The 20,532-nt window shown below is 43.9% G+C and overlaps 1 protein-coding gene across 1 annotated transcript in view; it reads right to left on the bottom strand.

The window, feature by feature from the left end:
* Positions 1–3,472: 3,472 nt before the first annotated feature.
* Positions 3,473–20,532, bottom strand: part of SYNPO (synaptopodin) — an 83,738-nt gene continuing 66,678 nt past the window's right edge. The window contains exon 3 of the mRNA XM_053292820.1: positions 3,473–10,043. Coding sequence (XP_053148795.1) covers positions 9,015–10,043 — 1,029 coding nt within the window. The 3' untranslated portion in view covers positions 3,473–9,014. The remainder of the gene's footprint in view (positions 10,044–20,532) is intronic.

The following is a 20,532-nucleotide window of genomic DNA, read 5'->3' on the forward strand; positions in this document are numbered from 1 at the left end:
GCAGTTCATCCAGACCAGAAGACTGAACTCATTCAAGATAGACATTTTTTTACTAACTCCTTATCAATTTTGAATTGCATTCCTGACTAAGGGTGTGCACGAATCAAAATCTGTGATTTGATTTGCAGATGCCCTGAATTGGTTTGTCGAAAGCAGCCTGCTTGGCTGGCTACCTCAATGAATCACCCCAAATTTAACCTGAATAGATTCAGGTGATTCATGTGCCATTTTGAGGCCCATTTTGTTGGAAAAATTGGCCTCAAAATGGTGCTTTCCCCCCAGGAAGAGCTGGTCTACCAATTGGGAATGGCGGATAGACTATCCCTCTGCTCCGGACTTGGTGTGTCAGCCTGCCTCAGAGGACAGGTCTATCCAGGGAGACCTGTCCTCCAAGGCAGGCTGATGTGCTAAGTTGGTCTACCTGCCGATACCAATTGGTAGACCAGCTCTTCCCTGGAAAAAAGCACAATTTTGAGGCCTGTTCCCCCAACAAAACAGGCCTTAAAATTAGGGTTATGCGTTTTGTTTTGTTTTCTGTTTTGTTTTGGGCCCGAATCTGAAACACCCCCATTTTGTTCTTTGTTCAAAATCAGCCAATCTGAAAAACCCCAGTTTTGTTCTTTGTTCAAAATTGCAAAATCTGAATCCGAAATGTTTGGGATTTTTAAAAATGGCCCCGGGGCAAAACTAGTGGGTGGGGTTAGTAGTGCCCAATGGGTGTAAGCTACCACCCAAATTTCAGAGGAATTGGGGAAAGGGCTGATTTTTGGTGAATTTTTGAAGTTTAAGATTTTTCCATAGGGAATAATGAAAGTTTCAGCAAAAGTATAGCTTCATGTCGGGGGGGTGGGAGGGGGTGGCCCAGAGCAGAGCAGCGCAGCAGCGCTGCATTTGCAGCATGGCCAGGAGTGGCTCTCCCTGCCTTTAAGACAGGGAAGAGCTACTCCTGGCTGTGCTGTGAACGCAGCGCCAGCCATTTAACTCCCGAACGGAGCCGCATGGCCCCACTTGGGAGCTAAACCAGCACCCTCCCATGTCTAACATCAGACATGGGTGTGTGTGTCGGGGCTGTGGACAGGGTTCTTTGAACCCGGTCGCCCAAGGGTGGCTACACCTCTGCACATTTCCTTTCTGGGGAGGAGGCAAAATAGGAATTGAGCAGTTCTGCCTTCTCTTTGCTACCCATTAGCACTTGACTATCCTTAACAGTGTGGCCTACCATTTCCCTTCCTCTTACTTCAAACAAATCTGAAAATGCCCCATTTGTTGCTTTTAGCATCCCTCGCCATTTCGCCTCGTTCTGTGCTTTAGCTTTCCTGATACTGCCACTACAAATCTGAGCTATTCCTCTATATTCGTCCTGGGAACCTGTCAGTCCTTCTATTTCTTGCACATCCTTGTTTGTTTTCAGCGTATCATTACACTTTTTGTGCAGCGTCTTTTTTTTTTTTAGATATCTCCCATTAGTGGGGATATTTGTGATTTTTCCTTTAGTAACTCATTTTCCAGGAACTCCCACCCTTCTTGGGCTCCTTTCCCAACTAGTTTATCAAGCCATAGAATCTTACCAAGAGCTTCAGTGAATGTATTCAGTCAGCTTTCCTGAAATCCAAAGTACACGTTTGATCACCTTTCGCTTTCCAGAAGATCAAGAATTCCATCATTACATGGTCACTTTTCCCCAACTACAAGCTGATTGACCAACTTTTCCCTATTAGTTAGGATCAAGTCAAGGACAGCCAGTCCTCCTGTTCCTTCTTCCACCTAAAGCAAGTTGTCTGCAAAACATGTGAAGAGTATGTTGGAGATTTGATGCTTAACAGAGTTTTGTATCACAACAGATATCAGACTGTTGAAGTCCCTCCTTACTACTAATATGTGTTTCCATGAATTATTTCTTGTTTACACAGTCAGACAGGTGTTATTGACTGGTTTGTTTTATCCAGACATCGAGTCTTTCCCAAGGACCTGGGATGGCTGAATTTTATTGTCAATGTTGTTGCTGTTGTTATAGATATTGTCACAGAATATAGGCTGTAAAAATATTATGGGACTTCCGACTACAAACAGACAAACATCTGCCACACAATACACCAGATAGAACTGTAGTCGAGAAGAAAGAAAAACAAGTGAAAATAATCGACATAGCAATACCAGGGGATAGCAGAATAGGAGAAAAGGAAATAGAAAAAATCACCAAATACAAAGATCTACAAATTGAAATTGAAAGGCTGTGGCAGAAAAAGACCAAAATAATCCCAGTGGTAATTGGCGCCCTGAGTGCAGTTCCAAAAGACCTTGAAGAGCACCTCAGCACCATAGGGGCCACAGAAATCACCATCATCCATGAATAATAATAATAATAATAATAATAATAATTATTATTATTATTATTATTATTATTATTATTATTATTATTAAATTCATTCTATTTCTATACCACCCTTCCCAAAATGGCTCAAGGTGGTTTACACAGAGAAATAATAAATAAATAAGATGGATCTATCTGTAATTTGTTTCAGAAAAGCATCATATGCATTATTTTCTTGCATGATGGTCTGTAATAAAATCCAACTACAATGCTTTTCTCCATTTATTTTTATCCTTGTAGTTGTTCTTCCTCACTATATTGTGTGGATCCTGCTTAGGAAAGGGGACAATTTATGTTCAACCCACAAGACCAGTTCTCCTCCTTTGCTGTCCATCCAATCTTGGGGTATGCCACTGAAAGGGATGTTCTTTCTTTGACTGAGCATTTCATTTTCTAAACACCCATGATGAAGGAAGAGAGGGGTGGGGGTGATGGAGGGAAAATACCTGTAGTATTCCAAATGTTAATCTGGTAAGTGAAATAGTCTGTCAGGGGTGCCATTTCAGGTTAGTGAGGGTGTGTGCAATGAGAGAGGATTCCGAGAAAGGCTTAAAGCCCCACTGGATAAGAACAAATACTCATAGCTGCACCTCTGTTCTCTTAAAGGTAAAGGTAAAGTGTGCTGTCAAGTCGGTGTCCACTCCTGGTGGCCACAGAGCCCTGTGGTTGTCTTTGGTAGAGGAGGGGTTGACCATTGCCATCTCCAGCATAGTAAGAGATGATGCCTTTCAGCATCTCCCTATATTGCTGCTGCCCGATATAGGTGTTTCATACCAGCAGAGATTTGAACCAGCAATCTCTTGCTCCCTAGGCAAGTTATTTCCCCACTGCGCCATTAGGTGGCTTCTTCAGTTCTCTTATCTATAGACTATTCCAGTGGGCCACAGTGCTTTTGTTTTCATTTCCAGACTGCAATTTATTTTGTCCTACGACTGCCACCAGAGGAGCTTCTGAGCTGCTGACCCCAGAATGGTTTTCTTCTGCAGTTCATATGTGTGTACTCGAGTGAACTCTTGGAGACCAGCATGTGAACACTAGGAAGGCAGGTCTCTTTCCTTGTGGCTGATAGTTTGTTTGGAAATGACACAAGACAGCCAAAGCTGTGTGGGCTAAATTCAGATTTATTCTGGAGCTTGGTATACAGCCGTGTGGCACAGTGCTAATGCAAAGAGCATCTGGTGAAGAAACAGCAAGCCCAATGTGTTCTCGGTTACACAACTTCAGGATGAAGATGTCTCGTAAGCTAAAGAAGTCACCAGCTGGCCCAGAGGACCTTAAGTGAGACACTAGCAACATTTAATTAACAACATCTTCCTTCTTGAGCAATTCCTCTGTGCAGTTCTTGTGTTTCTGTTGAACTGCACCGCCAGCTCTGACAACAGCACTATATTACAGTTGGGATGATAATATAGCCTTCCTCTTGTTGGTTGTTTTCTGGAAGACATTCCCAGGGAGGCAGCAATGCTAATAGAAACTACACATCTGCTTTGCATGCAAAAGCGCTTGTAGATTGTGAAACAGTTTTGCTTATTAAACCTTTGGAACAAATCCACTTTCTGGGCTCTCTCAAAACCAGAGAACAAAGCTTCCTCTGCTCTCTGCTGTGAAACCAAGTCCAGATGTGTGCAAGGAGATCTGACTCAACGGTCTCTCATTGAGAAACATGGGAGTTAGGGATTAATAATTTAGTTACCTGGGGGCCATACAAGCATTCAATATGTCTCTGGTTCAGCTTGCTTTGTAATTACAAGTGGAGCACATTTCTCTAAAACAGGATGTGTCTGATAACTGCACTAGTGGGAAACAGCCATAGAAAAAAGATTTTGTAGCAGATAGTCAAACTGCTTGCTTGCACTGAGTGAATGACTAGGGAACAATTCAGTGTGTACACTCCATGGCAGAGTGGACACTACAGATCGTACATGATTTCCAAAGTCTATTGCCAGACACTATCTGAATACATTAAGAGAAAAGTAACAGTACTTATAAAACCAACTTTTTACAAAGTTTTAACAAAAAACCCCAAATGAACAATAGCACCTTTCTATCCATTAGTCACCAGGTTCATTAAAAAAAATTTTTTTTTTAATTCCATTCAACAGAAATTAATCTTGCTAGATGGATCTAGCAACCATCCAGTTTGATCTCACAAACCATCCTGTTACTGTTTTGTAAGAAGCATCATGCTATGGACCTTGAATGCTTTTTACTCTCACTTTGGAATTAGGTTTGATCAATACCATCACACTGGGAGATAGTGGTTGACATCCTGACTACATAGTCAGTAGGGCTACTCAGGAGTTACTCTAAAGTACTACTAAATTTCATTAGGACTTCCTCTGGTAAATTTAGTCAGGATGTCAATCAATGATACCAGAGGTGCACCTAAGAAATTTTGGAGCCTGGACCTAAAGGTCTTTGGAGCCCCACTCCCTGCAAATTAAGCATCATCATGCTTGGCTGGGCAACCACACCACCTGGGACATACTAAAGAAGATTTGCGGGGCCCCGGGGCTGTGGAGGCCCTGGACTTTGGCCCTGAAGTCCAGAGGTAAAGGCGCCTCTGATTGATACCTATATTTCACTCTTGCTTTCACCTCCAGTTACCTCAACATACTGCCTTTTGGGGCCCTGGCTATTGTTACATTTCCCAGGAGCAGGCTGGATTATGTTCCTTATACTAGGAGCAGCCTTATAAGAACCCTAACAGAATCCAAATCAGCAAGAGTGGTAGGGTGAGGTTCACTAAGCATTTGAAGCAGGGACAAAGGCCACCACAAAGGTTGCTTTGCTTATGTCCACAGATTTTGAATGTCACATCATGGACTTCTAGCCCATCAAGACTCTAGTCTTCTTGGCCCTATCCTTCTTGGCAAATTTGCTTGCACTAGAGCTAGCAGGCATCCAGCACATGAAAATGAGCTTTGTGCCAGGAAGCATCACATGGTAACTCTGGAGAAAGAAGTCAAGTCTGTAAAGGCAGGGATAGGAGGTAAACCTCAGAACTCTTCCTTGTCATTGTCCTCAAAGGAGGACTCTACCCTTAGGGCTCACTCTATTTTTGTTTCTTCCTTGGGTAAAATGGAGCCCCACTTCCAATTGCCTCAAGATTTACTTAGACCATCTGTTCTTATAGGCTTAGGTCTAGAGATGAAGGTATTTAAGCACCATGCCTAATATACTACAGGTTTCTTCTCCAGTGGCAAGCAAGAGTATGAGATTCTGTCTCTGAAATGAGCAATATGCTACTACTGATGATACTTTGCTGTTTATACTTTTTAATTTCCCTGTGCAAATACCTGTCTTTGCCTTCCTTAAGCTGCAGGCAGCAGTATCTTCAAAGACTGCATAGCTGCTTGCCTGATTCAGGGAAGAAAAGGACACCTTCAGAAATTCCTGACATCTCAAAAGGTTTCTTTTAACACCTCTCCCAGATCAGCACCTCTCTCCCATACACTCAGCGACATGCAACATTTCCTTCTAAACACGAAACAAGAGCTTCTCAGGGGATGATGGGTAGAGCCTTTCCCCTGCCACAGTGTTATCTTTGTGGAAAGCTTATCCAACCAGTGCTCTCTTTCAGGCTCAGCTATACAAATGTCCACCCTGTTCTTAAGACAAAAATCTTGCAGTTGATAGCACGAACCTCTAGAGGGCACCATTAACCTTCCATCGTCCCTTTCCCTCTGCGCCTCCTTTGCTAGTCTTAGAAGGGACAGGTTGACGGACCAGAGAGCTATCTGAGAATTGACACTTGACATGCCATACGCTCCCTGCCTGTGGGACTGAAATTTATCGCATAGGCCAGGCAGTCACAACAGAGAGGCCTCAGTGTGGGATTTAATGTGTGATACTCTTCTCTCCTTTGCCATTCCTCTAGTGAAACCAGAGCAGCGGCAAAGTATCCGTTTGACCTCTAGACCCAAGAGGCCAAGCAGCTGCAGGGGAAACCAATATTTTGTAGCACTGGGTGTTCTTACATCGTCCTTTCGCTCTCTGAGTGTGCTGAGTCAAGGCAGAACTCAGGTCCCTGCCGCAGCAAACTTCTTATATTGGCTTGACTGCCTATGAGCCCCCATGGTTGCCCATAGCAACCATTCTCAAATCATATCATGAGGCCCAAATGTGGGTTGTCAGGCTGCCCAAAGCAAGTGTCAGAAGAAATGGAGTGCAAGGGGTTAAGAGCCTGTCATTTCCAGTCTCGGGCTAAAACCTATTACTTTCTCTACAGGTGGGTCCCCTCAGTATGATGTTTGGGAACAAAAGAGTGTTCTGTGCTTCACAGCAAGTTTCTGGATGTAACAATTTGAATTCTGCTGCCCATTTGTTTTCACTGGGATAGCATGTATACCTGATATCTATGACCCCCTACCCAGCCTCCAGTGGGTAGGGATTGATAGACCTGGGCTTGATACACCTGGGCTACATTACCCTACTTCTCCTTGGCCAACACGAACGGTCCCGGCTGTGCTACTGCAGTACATGGCTCAAGCAATGACAGCAGCACATGTGCCATGTGATCAACTTGGCTAGCATGAGCTGGAATGTTTCCAAGGAACCCACAGCTTGCAGCCTCCTCCACCTGCTCTCCCACATAAGCTATGCATGATCAGAAGAAAACAAAGATGGGGGACCTTTTTTCTCTGCTGTTATTCATTTCTGGCTCACCTTGAATTAATACTGAGAACATGTTCCTGTCTTTAAAGGTTACAGGGATAAAAATAGAGGATGACTGCTGTATCAAGGGCAAGCAAGGAAAACACCTGATATGTCCCTGCCCATGTCATTGCCAGTTGGCGAACTGGCTGCATGATACCATATCATTCAGTACATGGGTTGGGGTGGGGTGGGGTGGGGAGGAGAGGAGGAGAGGGTGGTGGTGGTTTGGGAGGTAGCCTCACCACAGCGTAAACAGGAAAAGGAGTTGATCTTTAACAGGGCTCTGGACAGTGACTATAAACTGCAAAAACATAGCGGGGGAAACCAGTATATGTCTTGCAGGAGTTCAGTGGGCAAATTCTGATGACAAACTACCTAGTTTGCTGTCAGCCTTCTGACCATACTGGATATATGCCAAAGAAGCTCATCATTTTTACCAAAGATTTGGGTATAAGTCTGTCGGTTTGTGATCTTTTCAGCAACTGGGTTGGGAACTTATGTACCCATGTACAAGGCCCATGATTGCTGCAACCAGCCTCTTTTCTTGAAACAGTTCAAGAGGAACCTAACGTGAAGATGCTTCTCCTCTTTATTGCTGTCTTATGTAGGATTCGTGCAGGGGAGTCTGGGCTTTTGCTGCCATGAATAAGACCCTAGTTCGAGGACTGCGGTGGGGGGAGTCACTAGATATCTATCCCACAAGTCTTCAGTAAATAAATGAAGTCCTGCCTCCCCTCTCCAGTGCTTAAACCAGATCTGCACTCCAGCAGGAAATTATTTACGATCCTCCTCATCTTGAAGGATCCATGCTCTGGTCTGTGCTCCTCAGAGTGTCTTGGGACACTCCACAGGAACCCCTCCATACAGGCAGATCCTGTGCTCCATTAGTGTAGGCTTTATAGAGAAAATTTGATCTTTACATAACAAAGAAGATGGTTACCAGGTACTGACTGGGGGTGTCAGTTTTGCTGTAGTCTTGCCTGAGTACATGTGGAGTTCATCATGCTCTTTTCAAATGCTGGACCAAAAATCATTTCTTTGTAGGAAGAGTTCCAGATTTTCTTGGACACTGGGAACTTTCTGGAGGGCGGCCTCCCATTCTTCTTGTGCGAGAGATCTTTGCTGTGTGATTCAGTGCCTCAGCTCAATTGTTTCCCCATCCACTGTTCTAGGGAGTCTCAAATCCAAGAGAAGAATGTCACAAGACTGTTCTTTGTGGGCTTCTAGGACTTGTGTAAAGCCAGGATTTTGTATTTGGAGGAAAAGCTGAATCACACAGATGAACAGGCAGATATAACTTCGGACTAAGGTCCTCTTGCCCTTTGTTTCTCACTTTCTACTTATGCCCTCAGGCAACTGGAGTACAGGCAGACCTGACTCATAGTCCAATCAGAGTGCAGGGAAAACAATAACAACTATAGTGGAAGGCAGGCACAAGGATGGCCTCCCTCTCTGCCTGCTCACTCACTGACGGCCTGCCAGGGATTAGTGTGTGTGTGTGTGTGTGTGTGTGTGTGTGTGTGTGTGTGTGTGTGTGTGTTCTCGTCCTCTCACTGGATATTTCAGACTGGGAAACAGTCTAAGCCTTATTAGTCTCCCTTGAGCAAAGAAGTCACTGATGGCTCCAGTTCAGTAAAGACGGATGAATCAAAGCCCGTAAAAGCCAAATATACATGCAAATGCCATGATGGGGACAATGACTAAAGAGAATCCTACTGAAATCTGGTGTTTGGGGGTCACAGTCTCAGTCACATTTCCCTCAGTTTTGGGCACTTCTGCTCTGAGAAATCTTTCCCCAGATTAATATGTTCTGTCGTGTTCTTTTAAATCCCCAGAAAGTGGCAGGCTTGGGGAGAAGCATTACATCTTATTTTTGCAGACCAGTTTCTTCCACTTGATGCTTAACTAGACTGGCAGGATTAGGTGCTCGTAGAACTGACAACAGGCTTCTGCTCTTTTGTAATCTCCACCTGTTATTTCAGATTTAGGAAGTACAGGATGCTTCTGCAGGAAGGCTACCCCGCTTCAGCCTCAGGCTGCCATTCCAGCCCCGAGGACAAATGTTGAAACTGCGGATACTGGGTGACTTGATCCCAGAGTCTTCAGAGTCGAGGGATACATCTGAATTGGTGGGTGACATGGAGGTATAGCGCTTCACCGGAGAATGTGTTCCCACAATGGGAGACTGCAAGGGGCTTTTAATGGTTGGGGAAACAGTGCCCAGGTCCTTAGGACTGGTACATGATGGTTTTCTGGTTGTACTTGCCGGTGGTGTGAAGATCCTGTGGCTATCCATGATTGTGGTTTTGGGGGACTGGACTGGATCCCTGTGTGCCACAGAATGGTTGCCCATTGTTCTTGGACCATTACTGGATGTCACGTTCATGAGTGGTGACCCAGTGCTGGCAGGCAGTGTGAAGTACTTGTTTCCATTCATCCGACCTGCTTTTGGAGATTGTAGTGGGCTTTTATATGTTGGAGACTGGCTGCCCAGCAACCTGGGGCTGTTGTTTGATGATGCACTGACGTGTGATGGTGCAGTGGTGATGGGGACGGAGACACACCGATATCCATCCATTCTTCTTGGACTGGGAGACTGCATTGGGCTTGGGGAACGGTTGCCCATGTTCTTAGGACTACCATCTGATGCACTGATAGAAGTGGCAGGGGGAGTGAAGGGCCTGAAGCTATCTATCCCTGGGGCTTTAGGAGAAGAGCTCTTCCTCCTGGCAGCATTGATAATGTTTCTGGCCAGTAATACTTGCATCTGCCGGTTGGACTTGGGATCTGTCTCTTGGCGAAATGGGGACAGAGACCTTTCACTCCATGAGGGAGACATGGGAGGAGGAGGAAGAGGAGGAGGGGTCATGACACTGACTGCACGAAAGGCCTCTGTTAGCCCTTCTTCAGGCTCTGGAGTTTGAGCTGGGCTCACCCAACCATCTAAACTGCTAGGCTGTCGCCACAGTCGGGGAGTCCACGTTGGGGAAGCAGGGAGGGACACTCTTCTTTCCTGTAAGGAGAATAGAGAAGAAATTAGTGTTCTGCCCCTCTAACATCCTTAGGCTGAGTTTACAGGTGGAAGGATATATTTGACCGTGTCAAATGGGCAGTGTAAGAGGAAATGTGGTCTAGAGAGCAGGGCCTCTGAATTCCTTTCCCAGCTGTATCAGTTCCTCTGTGGGTGACCTTGGGCAAGGGACCTGACCTCCTTGTATTACTATTCCCCATGAATTCAGTGAAGGAAATAGCTTGACATCATTGGAAGAGTGGTGTATTCACATCTGAGAACTAATTAGAAAGGGTCTGGAGAGAGAGAGAGAGAGAGAGAGAGAGAGAGAGAGAGAGAGAGAGAGAGGAGAGCCTGTGCAAATATTATACTCATTCTGGAATCAGTGAATATGTTATATCTGTGTGGCTCCCACTATGTACTGGCTCCCCTCAACCAAATGTTTACTCTTACCAACACAGGGTGGTTTTCAGGGATTGGCAAAGGAGAGGAGCAAGACAAGGGTCTCCACAGGAGACCTTCCTTCCTTTCACTTCTTTTAAAAGTTTCTATTGACTTAACCAGCTACAGGCTATGTTATTCACTAATTTGTTGGGTTTCTAACCCTCAGTTCCCACCAAACTGGTGGCCCAAGGGGCTAACCCACCCATCTCACAAGTGCTAATCCTTCAGTATATATGTGAAACGATTCTCATGGCCACATGGGTCAAAATAGTGGTGGTGATCTGCTCCATGTTGCTGGAGAAGCTGACTTTAGGCCTGCACATCGGTGGTGTGGGCGGGCCAGCCACTTCAGCTGCTGCTGTTTGCACAAGGACAAGGGACTATGACAGTCCCTTGTGCCAAGGACTTGGGTCCTTATGGCTGATATAGTCACTGGGACTAAGTTTCCAAAAGCAAGCATATGGCTGTGAACATTTGTTGTATTCTACCTAGTTCTCTTTTGTGTTCTGTTGTTTGGATGTTTGTCCCAGTGGGATCCCATAGAGAGTGTGGGGGGTGGAGACAAAAAGAAAAGAGAGGGAGATGAGAAGGAAAAGAATAGAGTTGCTTCTGAATAAAGTCTTAGTTAAACCAGAATAAGATCTTTTTCTGTTTACAAGGGAAGCAGTTACAAAACAATATTTTTATCTTCCCTCTCCCAGCTGTGCTAGTAAAGAGGTAGGAAACCTATTTCTTCATAGAAATTGCTAGAGGAAGGCCTTGTTGAATGCACAACTGTGCCTGGATGTTGTGAACTGTCTACAACAATAGGCCCATGCTGTTTGTCTGCTGTTTCATTAATTCTTCAAATCCTAAGCAGGAGCAGATAAAGGTGTCTCCCCTGACATCTACAGTCTGATGCAAAGGCTGCAACCATCAGCTAAGATGAGCCACAGTTGCATTTTGGACCAAGGGTATCATCTGCTCCTGACATTTCATAGGAACAGATTCATTGGTTATGTGTTTTAGGCACTCAAATAACATGCCCCCCTCATTCAGAATGAAAGATCTAAGGGCCAATGATCCATGTGATATGCTGGAAACAGCCGTCATATGGTTCTCTTCTTCACACCATCTTTGTGATCTGCTGTATCAGTTATGTGAATACCTGCTGAAACCGCTACATGGAATTAGCTCTCCACACTGTGGGCACAACATGTTGCACAGCTCTCCATGTGGATCACCTGTACTATGTGGCGAATTTCAGTGGTCCTGCTGCGGGAGGTTCTTAGCAGCCAGTGATAGCAGCATTCAGACTCCCCAACCCCATGCAGATGATCAACATGGCAAGCTGTGCTACCTACTATGCCCACCGCATGGGAATCTGCCACACAGAAGCTGTTTCCTATGGAGCCTGACCCTGTAGTAACACCCATCTTGTGGGCCTGAGATATCATATGGAAAGTTTCCACCTGAAGTCTTCCTGTTTTGCAGCTCTTCATATTCTCTCACTTTCTGCACCATAGTGGGCAGATAGGAAGCTGCCATTGGCCCATCTAGCTCAGTATTGTCTACACAGACTGGCAGCAACTTCTCCAAGGTTGGAGGCAGGAATCTCTCTCAGCCCTACCTTGGAAATCCCAGGGATGGAACTTGGAACTTTCTGCAAACAAACACGCAGGCGCTCTTCCCAGAGTGGCCCCATCTCTTACAGTGCTCACATGTGGTCTCTCATTCAAATGCAATTCAGGGTGGACCCTTCTTAGCAAAGGGGGCAATTCATGCTTGCTAATACAAGGCCAGCTCTCCAATGTCTTGTAATGCATGTCTTAAGATATATTGAAACATCATATAAGAACTGAAATGTACACATCTTTCTTTCTTTCTTTTTTATATGTGTATCAAGACTGAAGGTATTTAGGAGAGTGGAAAGGGGGAAGAAACTTCCAGATGTAGCATAGTACTACTTGGCATATATACTGTGCCTCCAAGTTCCCTTTGCCTGGCATGAATAATACAGCCAAGGTTTGTTTGTTTGCTTTTTTATTTTTAGCTTTTAGTGGTTTTTATGGGTAGCTATTTTAATTTGAACTTTTATTTGTTTTAAATTTCTTGGTTTGTTTTAATGTTGTAAACCACCTAGAGACTTTGGTAGTGGGCAGTATACAAATATCCTAAATAAATAAATAAATATTAAGTGTGCTACATGTTACTGAGGCTGGGATAAGGGAAAGGATGAAAGGGTACTTTTATGCTGACTGCAGTGGAACTTGCTCTGAGCTGCTGAAACTTGACATTAATGTACAGGGACAGTCATTCATGTAGAGCTTTTCTGGACATAATTACGCCATTTTCTTCTGTGGGTGGGACTGAGCCAGTGTGGTCAGTGGACCCAGATCAGGGGAAGTGAAATTCATTCATGAATGTATTATAATCCCTCTCATCCCACATGGCAGCTGGATGTATAAAAAGACCTCTAAACTACAAGAGAGCAATTTCAGGTTAAATATGAGGAGACCCTTGGACAGGGAGGTAGAATTTCTTTGTTTCTGATGCATTGTGAATCCATGACTTCTGAGGCCTTCTTGTCTAGCTGTATGATTCCACTGTGTGAATCTCTTTCCTTTCCAGACCTGCTGGCTTCTTCACTGTCTATTGCTAGCAGAAACGCTGACATGGGGAAACAAGTGGTTTGCTGATATTTCTGTGCCAAGGATTACAAGGCTTTAGTTCAGGCTTTGTGTCCCACCCAGTTCTACATCAGAGCAGAAACTACTGGAGAGAGTGCTTACATTTCCTTTGCTTCCAGTGCCATATTCTCTGTGGAGGCATTCTCTTTCATCTAATGCTATGATGTTGCAGTAAAAGTAATTCAGACTCTGCTGAACAGAATCGTCTAGAGATAAAGCACCTGCCAAACTAGAAACATTTCTCAACCACTTTTCAGCAAAAACTTTCATCTGCTTCCAGTGAAAAACAAAAAGTCTGTAAAGGCAATCCCCCAAATGTTCTAGGGGTGTGTGTATGTGCACATGTACAAGTGTCTGTGTGTCTGTGAATCTTACAGTGGGCACTATTTAAAAAGCACTACAATCACTATATTAAAATCTGCACCTGTCGATAGCAGAAGTGCCGGTTATGTATCTGGGGGTTTGTTTCAGCTTTTTCAGGGTGCAGCTGGAAGTGCTGCACTAAATCTGAGTAGAGCATTAGCATGTGTGCTATCTGTATTGAAAGCTGTATATTATCACTTCCAGATCTTTGAAAAGGTACTGTCTCTACACAGTCTGAGTAAATTAAAAGTTCCTTTAATTGAAAGAAACCTTTAAATTGCACATCCGTTAAGTTTGTGTTATTACATTAAAATGTAATTAAAAATTACATATTAATATTAAAAATGTGAGTATATGTAATATACCAGCAAAAGTCACAAAACATTTCATGGGTGGGGGATATTGGGGGAGGGGGCTCAAATCCTTCTTCCCTCCCCTTCCTCCATTGCTTCAACTCCTCGGAGCTGTTGCCAGAAGCAATGTTTTGGGGTTGTGCAGAAAGGTACCCTTCTACATGATCTAGCAAATAGGATAACAGTCTTCAGTGAATTTTTCACCCCATGCAGCTCAAGCAGCTTGGCATGAGCCGGTCATTAGTACAGGCAAATTTTGGCAACATGCCTCCAGGTTAAAGGTTCAAATGACTGTAAAAGGATGTTGCAGACCCCTTCTTTATGGAGGCAAGTCTACTAGTAGACTCATCAAAAGGAAACTGTCATGGGTGAGATACTCCCCATCCAAAAGATACCACTTGGAATGCTCAGTAGGATGAGCAAACATGGACAGTTCCCCTATTGTTAGTTTAATGAAGTGGCTGGCAAAGATAAGGGAGGAGGCACTCACAGTAAACAAAATGATTCACACCTTTGCACCTGGGATGTCTTTGTTCTGAGAGGGCAGGAAAACCTAAAGCCATTTTTCCCACACATGCAAACATTTACATAGCTCTCACTTGTCTTTTCCCAAAAGGACACACCTGCACTGATCTAGCCCGCTTTAACAATGAATACTTTTGTTTTGCAAGAATCTCCCTACCCTCCATGGAGGGAAGACCACTTGATTGACTCACTAACTGCCTCAGGGGACATTTCTCAGTATATATGCCCTACACAAGCCACATGGCTTTGAACCCTGTTTGAACTCTACTCCAAAATGGACTCTCATACAGGCGAGCTGTGGTGACTGCCCCTCACCCCTCTTCCCAGCTTCACCTCACTCTCTACTTCCCAGGAAGCACCATATCATCCTTTGTGCAACGAACGCACCCGGGATGGATACCTAATACTAACACGTACAGCCATCATGCGGAGCTTCCTCGCCTTTCTCCCTGCCTCCAAGTACTCTTCCTTATTAGAAACTTCTAATTAGACTCTCTTTTAAAAACACTAGCCAAGTTATTGAATTTCCTAAACAAACTCTTTTGCCAGTCTGTAACTCTGCACTTTTACCCTAAATAAAGCTTTGAAACTGCAATAGTGTTTTCTCATTATTTCCAATACACCAGACTTGCTTAAATTGATGCTGTATCAGAACTGCACCCTGATTTGAGTTAATTTCCCAATATAAGCAAAAGCATAGCTGAAGTGTCTAGCCAGTACTTCGGTGCAGTTTTGGTAACAGAGCCAAACTGGATGTGATTGCTTGCTTTTTCTTATGCAAATAACAAATGAGGGGGAGGGGTTGTGACCTGGATTGGAGGACAGCAGGGGCAGGAGAGTTTTAAGTATACCCCATCCCATGGTCCCAGTCTGAATGCCCCCACACCACTATTGACTCCCTTCCTTCCATTCATTCCCCACTTCATTACTGTCCCTCCAACGAGGTTGCTCCTGAATCACATTCTTCCACACCCCACGTCTCCTTATTCCACCCCTCCCTTTCCCCCATCCCCTCTTGAGGCCTTCCCCTTCCATCCCTGATCACTTCAACCCCTCCTCCTTACCCATAGCTTCTTCTCTCTAACAGGTGGCTGTGGCAGTTATGGCAGTAGTTGTGATAGCCTAGATATCCCAGTAAGCAGTGAGTCTCTAGGCCATGCATCTTATAATGCCTAGATAGACCCTTTGGTACCACCATTATTATTGTTGCCATTGCATGAACAAGCGAGGGAGGAAGAAAGGCTCATCCACTATCATTCACCCCATGTAGTGGAGGCAAAGGTGATACCCATGCTGAGAAGGCCTACCTAGACTTTATTGAGCTTGTGCTCTCTGTCGACTCTGCATTTGTCCACTACACAGCTTCAGCACTAGAATTCTTATCTAGCTATATTTATTTTCAATGCATTGGTGAACAGTAGTAAGGCTCCTCCCCTTCCCCAGCCGCAATGTCCTGCCATTTTGCAATCCATCTGTGGAAGGTTTTGTGCTGGTGTTGGTGTAAAAAAAAGAAGTGGATCACATACCACACAAGGGCACATCAACCCAGTAACATTGCGTGTACACAAGTTGCACAAATGGTGTAACACAAGAGTAAGGCCATTGAAGATGATGGGCTTACTCTTGTGTATAGTCATTTCTGCAATTTCTGCATTTGTGCAGTTTGCACAGCTTGCATCACTTGCATATATGCATTCTTACTGGGCTGACATACCCTTGTGCCATATGTCAGCCAGTATTCTTTTGAAGCTGTGTGTTCCCTTTTAGCTGTGCTGGAATGTAATTTTAGACAAAAGGTTTTGATCTTCTTCTTTTTTAATGAGGCCAAAAGCAGCAAAACTGCCCATCTATCTCTTCTGTTATGAGATATTATGCCATTGTGATTCTGAAAGTATTGAGCAAAGGCTAAAATGTGATTGGAACACACTTCCTTTGATTCTGAATAGGCCCATAACATAATGTGATAGTATTAAGTACTGCCAGTAAAATTAATGTGCAAAATATAGAGTGAATAAAAGTTCTACAAATGAATGTTAGACTGAAGATCATGAAATAGTGAATTGCTTCTTGTTTCCGGCTCTAGCCTCTCAAGAAGCTGGAATGTCATCCTGAAAGTTTCCATTACAGTTTAAACTCAACTGATTAGAAGTAAAGGGAAGACAATAAAATGATGAATGCTTCCTTGTTGCCTTCCTTCTAGATTTTTCTTTCTATGGCCTTTGTTACATGACTCACTTTGGTCCCTCTCCCATCCCTTCCTCAGGAAGGGATTGTGACCCCATCTAAATGCATGCTGCTGGAATCTGACCTGGGTGTTTCAGGAGCAAAACCCCCAAGTTGACCATCAAGCATGTTGGAGCTGATTTTGGTCCCTGTTCTGGCTAGCAACTCTGGAAGTCGTGTAATTGCCAGTTTCCCTGGCAAGTTGACTGTGGTAGAGTAACTTCTACTCCTAAATGGGCTTTATTCAGCAGGATTTGCATTTAAATGAACAGGGTAATGTAGAAACAGCTCCTGCAGGCAATATACTCTCTTAGGACCCATTTTAATGACCATTTTAATGGCATCACAGCCAACTGCAAGCCACCGGCACTATGAGTGGAGCCAGCCCTATCTTGGGTAATGGGCCATGCTGAGCGTTAGCGCATCTCTAGATGTTAAAGTCCTGGGCTTGAGCCCTTCCAAAGATGCATCCAGGCTGGAGTCACAATGAGGCTAGCTTCTCAGGGCCCTCCCAGCAATTGTGATTTTAGATTGTGAGCCCTTTGGGAACAGGCACCATCTTATTTATGTATTTTCCTGTGTAAATTGCTTTGAGAATTTTGGTTGAAGAGCAGTATATACATATTCATAGTAGTAGTTGTTAGTATTTTAGACTGTATAACCTAAGCACACCTCTGCAAATATCTAACCCCCCCTGTGACTTAAAGAGAACCATTTTTAAACTCACTGAAGTTATTTGACACTGGGCTGGTTTTAAACAGGCCCGCATGCATGCCTTTTTGTTCTGGGAAGTTGTTGTGTTACCTAAAGTAGTTTCTCTTGGATTCCCCCCACCAGTGTAACTTCAAAGCTAGGCAGTGGGAAATGTCAGCTATACATATCCACGAATGAATTAATATGCATAAATGGGCAATGGAAATACTTTTTTCTCTTCTTCTCCAGAGACCATAGCCCTAATCACAAGAGGACCTGCTTGGCCCTCTCACTGCTACTAACCCCGCTGAGGTTCTTGTTTTTCATTTTATTCAAATATGATAATGCCAGGGAAGAAATCCTTACTAGTTAGTCCCTCATCAGAATAATATCACTGTGCTGGATATCATGTATATATATATATATATATATATATATATATATATATATATATATATATAAAAAACTGTCAAAATAGATTGAACTTTCTATCAGATTAGCTGATTTGCATTTATATGCCTCCAAGTGACTAGCATAGTTTCAATCATCAATTTCCAAAAGTTGCTGCAACTTCAATCAACTGCAGGTTTCTATTGCTACAGATTGTAGCATGAACATGCACTGGGGAAGTGTGCATGTTTATGCTACAATCTACAATGTATACCACAATCTAGAGCAATAGAAATTGTACAAATGTTACCTCAGGGTTGATGAGTGAAGCCTTTACTCTATAAATACCCAGCTCTCCCTGCACTTATCCTGTAATTTTCCTGCCACCTCTGTCGCTATCTGATCTCTAGGCATGTGGCATATCATATGGACACTCTTCTCCACAGGTATTTGTCCGGCAAATCCACTAGTATTACAGGGCTTTCTCCCATGTCTCCACATGCTTCCCTGTGGGTGACATGCTTAGAAAGTACTAGGTACAGTTATCTCTGCTGGCAGGTAGTTGCACAGCAACTGGCACAGTATAACTTTCCACTTGGCAAGTTTTCTATCTCCTCTTGCTCTGATGACAGGAATTTCACCTGTGAGGCTTTAATGCAGATTTTTGCTCATGTGAGATGGATGGTCGTGTGGGATAAAGGTGAAGAAACTAAATTTTCAGTGGCTGACATTCTGAGCAGTGCTAAAACGGCATAACTGGAGCTGTATTGTTGGAAGACTCTGCAGGGCAGCTCCACACAGTGTGCTGCTGGAGAAGGGAAACACAGAGCAGTAGGGATGTGTGAACCGGTTCGAATTCAAACCGGGGTGGTTTGAAGGTTCAAATGCAAACCAAACCAGCCATCAGGTTCGAGCTGCAGGTTCGAATTCGAACCGAACCAGGGGGTGGTTCGATTCGAACTGGTTTGAACCAGTTTGGACCTCCAAACATGGGTGGGGTGGTAGCTGGCACCCATGCCTACCTACCACCCAAACCCCAATACAATCTGACACTCGTGCGATTTTTAATGAATTTTTGAAAATTATTTTTATTTTTTTCTCATAGAGTATAATGGGACCCGAACCAGCCCATATCCCCTCTTGTGGAGCATCTAGGGGCACAAAAGTGGGGTGGATGGTATACAGACAGGGTTTACTACAACCCACAAAACCCCAAGGCAATTGGACACTCCTCTGATTATTGGTGAATTTTAAAAGTATTTTTGAATTCCTCATAGGGAATAAATAGGATTGCAGCAAATATATAGCTTCACGTCGGGGGGGAAGGGGTGTCCTAGAGTGGAGTGTGGCGGGTGGTAGTTCCCAGGGTAGGCAAGGAAGCTATCAGAATTATTTGAAAGGAATTGAACAAAGGGCTAATTTTTAAGTGATTTTCGAAGTTTATGTGTCTTTAGAGCCTGTGTCTCTAGAGCCCCTGGTGGCGCAGTGGTAAAACTGCCGCCCTGTAACCAGAAGGTTACAAGTTCGATCCTGACCAGGGGCTCAAGGTTGACCCAGCCTTCCATCCTTCCGAGTTCGGAAAAATGAGTACCCAGAATGTTGGGGGCAATATGCTAAAATCATTGTAAACCGCTTAGAGAGCTCCGGCTATAGAGTGGTATATAAATGTAAGTGCTATTGCTATTGCTATTAAGGTTAGTAATGAGAGTGGATTAATGGTTTGTCATTGAAAATCTAATATGCTACCAAAGAATCTACGCTCAGAACATCTCAGAAACAACAAAACCCAGTACCCCATGGGTTAGCAACCCATGGAGGTGTTTGGCACCCTCTTTGCACTAGACCACCACCAGGGGCGTAACTAGGTTGGAGTGGGCCCTGAGACAAGATTCTTAAATGGGCCCCCCCGCCGAGAAATTTTTTAATAATAATAATAATAATAATAATAATAATAATAATAATAATTCAATTTCTATATCGCCCTTCCAAAAATGGCTCAGGGCGGTTTACAAAGAGAAAAAGGTGCCTCTTTGCCCAGTTAGCAGGGGACTTTTATTCTCACATTTCTGTCCTCATTCAAAACATACAAAAAACAGATGTACAAAACTGAGCAAATGAGAAGACACTAGAAACACTAATTATTAAAATGGGCCCCTTGCTGCAGATTAGCAAAGGAGACTTTCAACCATGCAGGGTGAGCCTATGTTTGTTTTCTCAGAATTCTGAACCAATTCAGTAAAGTTTGATTCCGGGAGGTTTTTCACAAGAGGCTTTTAAAGCCCTTTAACACACATCTCCTCTGGAATGGAAGTGCTGCATTCACATGTTGGCCAGATTTACCCTAAGGGGAAAAAATATAAAAGCACAACACATGCGTCACAGTTCTCACTCATGTCTCAGTTCTCACTCAGACCTGGGTTGCAAAACAACTTGAACATAAGTGTATTTATGAATGAATGAATTAATTAATACATACATAAATAAATTTGTTCCAGAAGTTTTTGTAATTTCCTGCCATGAAACAAGCCACTTATAGGACTTTTTAGATAGTTTTTTTTAAGCCAGCAAATTTTCCAATCAGTTTTAAATTAAATATAAATATTCAGAGACTTCTCAGTGTCTCACCTCCCCCCCCCATCAAAGCCCTATGGCAAGCAGATCCCTATATAGGGGGTGGGGGGAGTGTAACCACAAAAAGGAATTCACATTCTACCTGGCAAAGGCTGAGCTGTCTGGCCTGGGAAGAGGGTCTGCTGCAGAGAGCTGTAGTGGCCACTCTGACTGCCAGCCTTCTTCCTGGGGCTTGCCAGCCTACTCGAATTCAGGCTTCAC

Source organism: Hemicordylus capensis, chromosome 2 (assembly GCF_027244095.1).
Source record: "Hemicordylus capensis ecotype Gifberg chromosome 2, rHemCap1.1.pri, whole genome shotgun sequence".
Classification (NCBI taxonomy): Eukaryota; Metazoa; Chordata; class Lepidosauria; order Squamata; family Cordylidae; genus Hemicordylus; species Hemicordylus capensis.